Source organism: Cynara cardunculus, unplaced genomic scaffold (assembly GCF_001531365.2).
Source record: "Cynara cardunculus var. scolymus isolate 2C unplaced genomic scaffold, CcrdV1 Un_Scaffold_7830, whole genome shotgun sequence".
NCBI classification, from domain to species: Eukaryota; Viridiplantae; Streptophyta; class Magnoliopsida; order Asterales; family Asteraceae; genus Cynara; species Cynara cardunculus.
The window spans coordinates 393-7,081 of NW_020203793.1; the positions used below are offsets into that span (position 1 = coordinate 393).

The 6,689-nt window shown below is 38.3% G+C and overlaps 1 protein-coding gene across 1 annotated transcript; it reads left to right on the top strand.

Moving 5' to 3' along the window:
- The first annotated feature begins 751 nt into the window (after positions 1-751).
- On the top strand, positions 752-1,345 carry LOC112505013. The gene has a single exon (XM_025108959.1). It carries the CDS (start codon positions 752-754, stop codon positions 1,343-1,345), a length of 594 nt encoding a protein of 197 aa, XP_024964727.1.
- The last annotated feature ends 5,344 nt before the right edge of the window (positions 1,346-6,689 follow it).

A 6,689-nucleotide genomic window follows, 5' to 3' on the forward strand; every position in this document is an offset into this window, starting at 1 on the left:
TTGTTGATCTCATATCTCTCAATAACACTAATAATCTAGTTATAAATAACCAAATATAGTGATTTTACGAAGAAAGTTATGAACTCTCAAAGATAACATAAGAACATTCAAGAACGACTTTGAACTTCAAAGGTTTTTTTACTTTATATCGCACATATGCTCACGCTCATATGCTCACGCATATTTTACAATAGGCCTAATCACCTATTTATACTAGATGGCTAATGCTAAGATAACTATCTATTGCTACTTTCTAGCAAATAGTGTAGCTAATAGATAAAGTTTATCTTTTACATGGATAAGCATTATTAACAGGATAAACTACAATTCCAGCTGTTGACTTGTCATCTCCAGCTGTCATTATCTATGTGGTGATTTCATCCTTATCTTCAAGTCTTCATTGCACGCTTGGATGAATACTTAGAAAATCTGCTAAGTGTTAGTCTGTCCATCGTATCAATGAGAATACTTTCCATCGCATCATCCATCGGTCCGCTGGTTGAACTTCGTCCATCGGTCCAATGGTTGGTCTTTCCATCGATGCTCTGGATAATCTTTTCATCGATCCAGACTTAGTCGATTCTGCCTTGATGTCTCCATTGGTCTTCTGGTTCTTCATCACTTATTGTTTTTCATTACTTTTTACATTTTACATTATGGGTTCTAACAGAAACCTAAGTCTGACCGGGTTTCATTTAAAACTTCCAGAAGCTGTGGTGCTACAGAATATGCAGGGTAATCAGACCCCAAAATGGCGATGCAATGGATCCAGAACACGGAAAAGGTGTTCCAAATTACCAAGGTACTGGATAGCGATAAAGTAAAATATGCATCTGCGATGCTCATAGAGCGAGCCCTGGTGTGGTGGAATGCCACGTATGAGTCTTTAGACACAACGACACGTAACAGTTTGACGTGGGACGAATTTCTGAAAAAGTTCTTTGAACAATATTGCCCTGTTGACCTACAAAGGCATCTTGAAAAGGAGTTCTTGGATCTGAAGCAAGGTAAGATGACAATACTTGATTATGAAACTGAATTCAACAAGAAGGCACGATTCGCACAACGATTCCTGAACTCCGAACAGGATATGATCGAACATTTCATTGGAGGACTACGGAAGGAGATTCGAAGTTTTGTGGTAAGTCGTGATGGTTCCAGTTTTAGCAAGATAGTCGAATACGCTCGGCGTTGTGAGTATGAATTATCCATTCCTGATGAAAATGAACCGATGTCGAAACATCCGCGAACTGAAAGGATGATGTCCACCCCAACACAACGGTTCTCTCGATTTTCCAACCAGAGGAGAATTCAAACTCAGAGTACCCCACGTGTATCCTCTTAGGCATTTAGCCTTCAGTCAAGCACACCAAGAGACTATGGAGGTGCGGAAAGACACACCAAGGCCGGTGTGATACGGATAGATCTGTCATTAAATGCTTTTGTTGCGGTGAAGTGGGTCACATTAGGATGAATTGTCCCCAGAGAGATCTTGCATGCTTTTCCTGCGGAGTGTTAGGGCATCGTATTAAAGATTGTCCCCGTATAAAAAAAGATGAAAGCAAAGCCTCGGTACAACAACCAACGAGAGTGGGTACTTCAACCCAAAAGAAGGAGGTGCCCAGGGCACGAGCCAGGGCTTTTCAAATCATAGCAGAGGAGGCAATGAAGGAACCGGACGTCATAACAGGTATTTTCCTTCTCAATGATAGACCTGCATGCATTTTGTTTGACTCGGGAGCCACGAATTCTTTTGTGTCACTTTATTATACTCAGTACCTCGATTCTGTGCCAACCATGCTTAAAAAACCTTTTAATGTCGACACTGCGAACGGAGTAACACTCGTAGCTGATAAAGTTTATAAAGACCGTAAATTAGACTTAGATGACCATAAGTTCACAGTTGATTTGATTCCAATGGATATTCATAACTTTGATGTGGTAATTGGTATGGATTGGTTGACGAAGAACCGAGCAGAAATCATTTGCTCGCGGCGAATGATACAAATTCTGATGGAAAATGGAGAATTCTTATATGTCTACGGTGAACGACGAGTGATCGACCTTAAATTAATCTCTGTACTCAAGGCTCGACATTATTTAACTAAAGGATACTCGTCTTTCTTAGCGTATGTCCTAGATTCGACAAAGGAGATGAAGAAGAAGACTCTGGACAATGTACCAATAGTACGTGAATTCCCAGACGTGTTTCCTGAAGACTTGCCTGGATTGCCACCAGATAGACAAGTGGAGTTTAGAATTGACTTGATACCGGGTGCAGCACCGATAGCGAAGACTTTTTATCGTCTAGTGCCTCCAGAAATGAAAGAAATGATGGATCAACTACAAGAGCTCTTGAATAAAGAGTTCATACGACCGAGCACTTCACCATGGGGTGCTCCGGTGTTGTTTGTCAAGAAGAAAGACGGATCTTTCCGGATGTGCATCGATTATCGTGAGCTGAATAAGGTAACAATTAAGAATAAGTAYYYRTTACCCCGTATTGATGATTTGTTYSATCAGCTTCAAGGTGCAAGGTTCTTCTCCAAGATTGATCTTAGATCAGGTTATCACCAGCTAAAGGTACGGGAGGAGGATGTACCTAAGACTGCTTTCCGTACGAGATATGGCCATTATGAATTTCTGGTGATGCCTTTCGGTCGCACAAATGCCCCAACTGCGTTTATGGACTTAATGAATCCAGTATGTCGTTCGATGCTCGATAAGTCTGTGATTGTATTCATTGATGACATTCTTGTGTACTCGAAGTCTGAGACCGATCACGCAACACACCTTTGACAAATGCCGGAGTTGTTGAGAAAAAAATGACTTTATGCTAAATTTTCAAAATGTGAATTTTGGCTACGTCAGGTACAATTCTTGGGACATACCGTGTCCGGTGACGATATCTCTGTGGATCTTGCGTAGATTGAAGCAGTGCAAAAATGGGAGCAACCCAATAATGCCTCAGAGTCGGAAAGCATACGTGAATCCTGTATGTTATGCTATCACTCATATGTCTATGAAAACCAATCTGTTCGACGATATATGAAAATGGCTGCAAGAGGCTTTGAAGCCTGAGCATGTCAAGTCGGAACGGATGGTGGGTCATGTCAACTCTTTATCTGAAGACTCTCGTGGTTTGAAAGTCTTTAAGACCCGAATCTGGGCCCTAGATTTGGTGGTGCACGAGATATTGTATTGGCTGAGGCGCATAAATCGAGAATGTCTATCCATCCAGGAAGCACTAAGATGTACTACGATTTTCGTACTGATTACTGGTGGCCGGGGATGAAAACCGATATTACACATTATGTTGAGCAGTGTATTACCTGTATGAAAGTGAAGGCAGAGCATCAAAAGCCATACGGGAGTTTACAGCCTTTAGAGGTTCCAGTGTGGAAATGGGAGGAGTTAACAATGGACCTAGTTACGAAGTTGCTAAAGTATAATATCCGTGTTTCGTTAACTCGTACAAATTGGGTTAAGAGAAATTTGGTAGAATTATGCATAATATATTTGTACCCTATGCTTAACCAATTTGTACCCTAGACTAGTTTTACGTCAAAATGTGTTTATATCTATATTGACGTAAAAGTTGAGAATATAGACTTGAAGGGTAAAAACCGTCAAATAGTTAAACTTTATATATATATATATATATATATATATATATAATGAATAAAAAAAGTATATATATATATATATATATATTGCATGAGGCCGTGAACCGTCTCTCTCAATTCTCTCTCTCTCTAAAACTGTCGTCTTCTCTCTAGATTTTACGTTAAGTTAGTAAGGGGATCGAGACAGCAATTATATATTCAGAATCCACTCTCCGAACCCTTCTTAAAGGTATAAGTTTCATTCAGTTTCATTAAGGTATTTATTTTAGGATTATTTAGACCGGTTTATAAATTGTGTTTATATCTAAGTTTACGGATTGATGTTATCAAAATTATGATATATTTGATGTTTAGGATGCTAAGACTGAATATATTGATGTAGAAATGAAAAGAGTATATTATAGTTTCAATATGGTTAGATTGTGGRTAAATGTTTAACCGTACACCAATTGTTCGGTTAAATGTCGAAACGAGTAAAAATGCATGATTAAGCTTAGGTTAACGACCGTTAGATTTGTTTTACTGTTTAGTATGTTGAAGTATGTTTATAGCATGTAAATGTAGCGAATCATGAAAGTTGGATCATAAAAGTTAGTCGGAAATTACGGAATCGAATTTTACCGACAATGCAACCCCTGTACTTTGGCAGTGTATAACTCACAAACTGTAAGTCAGATTAAGCTCGTATTTTGCAGTCAGGAAGATGATACTGCATACTACAACTTTCATTTAGACAGTATAGTCTGGATTGGTCTCTAAGGTAGGTAAAAATGCTTAGAAATAAGAGGGTCGGAAACGGTTGGATCGAAAGAGAATAAGGTTAATTTTTTTTTACGTTTGAGTTTCAATTCGTATCAAGTACATTAAGACCTAAGTAAATTTATCAGAATAGTTATATTATGGTTTCTATGTTTTATAAATAGTAACCGTTTATGCATTCGTTAGGCACGCGGGTAAATCAAACTTGATCGTGAATTTCCGTTTGATCGTGCGTTAATTGTCAAATTCGGTTAAGGTATGGATTCCATATCTCACTTGACACGGGGATAGCCATTTGCGTAAGGCTTCCTAATCCAGATAATCTGTGATAAATTCCGAATAATTTATTTTGAATTCCYTTTATGCTTATCATATGTTATTGAACTTTGTTTCCTTTCGAATTACGACTTATATTCTTATTCGGAATATAGATCATTTTGATCACTTGACTTGTTTTATTGCTTTATTTGTGAAACATTTTACCATAGACTCAATAACTGGAGCACCGGTATTGAGATGTTTGCATGGTGACTAAAACGATCATGGCGTCCTTATTTTTATAGTCCTTAAAAGTGGACTTGATTATGTACCCGTCGAATAGAGGGCGTATGGATCGATCCTAGGAACCATTATCGGATATTGAATTATGGCCGTGGTTAAATCCACGGAGAGGATTGTTGTGTTGTGCTCACACCTCCTTCCTCACTTGTGCCTGAATGGACTGATCATCTATTGGGAACAATGTGTCCTCGTGATGCGATTTGGTCTTCGGACCCTTGATATGCTTTTGGGGCATTTTGACTTTCTTTTGAATTATCACTTGGCGTTATAAATTGTTTTTGAACTTGTTATCTCATATTCATTGTTTATTTATATTATTATCCGTTCACTGAGCATTAAGCTCAGCCGAGATTTTCTTGTCCTCRGCAGGTACATGACTTAGCAGGGATTTTGGGATGAGAGCTACGGAGATGACAATATTGAAGATAACCCATTACATCATACTTTTTCAAACTTTTGATGACTAATGTAGACATGCTGGTATTTTGGGACCGTATTTTGAGACACGTTATCTCCGTTTGTGGTTATGTAATTATCTTTGGGTAAATTTTATTAGCTGCTCTGTTTTATATAGCACATGTTGGTTTTATTCCAATTGTGACATCACCCGTCTTTGACCACGCGGGACGGGGGTGTTACAAGTTATGGTATTAGAGCTATAGGTTATGATCCTGTAGTACAATTTAGGTTTGATCTGTGAGAAATGGGTAGAACTAAGATAGGATTATCCTAGACTATATTTTCCCGAGGTGATAGGGATATGAAAAGAAACAGAGATGTGTTTCAAGGAAATTCTAGTGGGCGAGGAATTAATCGGATAGGTCTGTAGAAATAATCGAATTACAAATCTCCAATTTCATCTTAAGGAACTTCTGGTAAAGGTTTTTCGAATACAACTTCTTTGTTTCGGTGCAAAGATTGTGGTTTTAGACATCGTCCTGGCCCATGTATTCGAATGACCGGCACCTGTTATAATTGTGGTCAACGAGGTCATATAGCTCGTGATTGTAAACAAGGGACGAAAGATAATTCTAAAGATAAAGAGAAGCAATCTACTACCGATGGTCAAGTGTTTACATTATCTGCTGACAAATCTACTGCGGGTATGGTTTCTGGTACCCTTTATATTGACAGTGGAGATGCATATGTTTTATTTGATATAGGTGCTACACACTCGATTGTTTCTGAAAACTTCAAAGAAAATCTTAAATCATATGAACAATCCACTGAATTTCCATTACATATTACTACTCCTATGGGTAGTTCATTATGTATATTTGGGCAATTCTCAAACTGTCCGTTATTTATTGGCAATCGAATTCGGGAAGTTACTTTACTACCGATGAAAATGGATCAHTTYGATATCATCCWWGGCATGGATTGGTTGTCTAAACATCGAGTGACCATCGACTGCAAAGCCAAACAAATCATCTTCGGTGATGTCAATAAACCCGAATACGTGTTCCAAGGTGTTTCACCTGAGAAAGGAACTCGTGTTATCTCATAAGTAAATGTTAAAGCAATGGTATGGCAATGATGTGAAAGATTTTTAGCTTCATTACAAGATCCCGAAGAGGTATGTCTTAAACTTGAAGATATTCCTATTGTTAATCAATTTCAAGACGTCTTTCCAGATGAACTTCCAGGAGTTCCTCTAGAAAAGGGAAATTGAATTTACAATTGATCTTGTTCCGGGAGCTGCACCTATCTCAAATGCTCCGTATCGTATGGCTCCAACTGAAA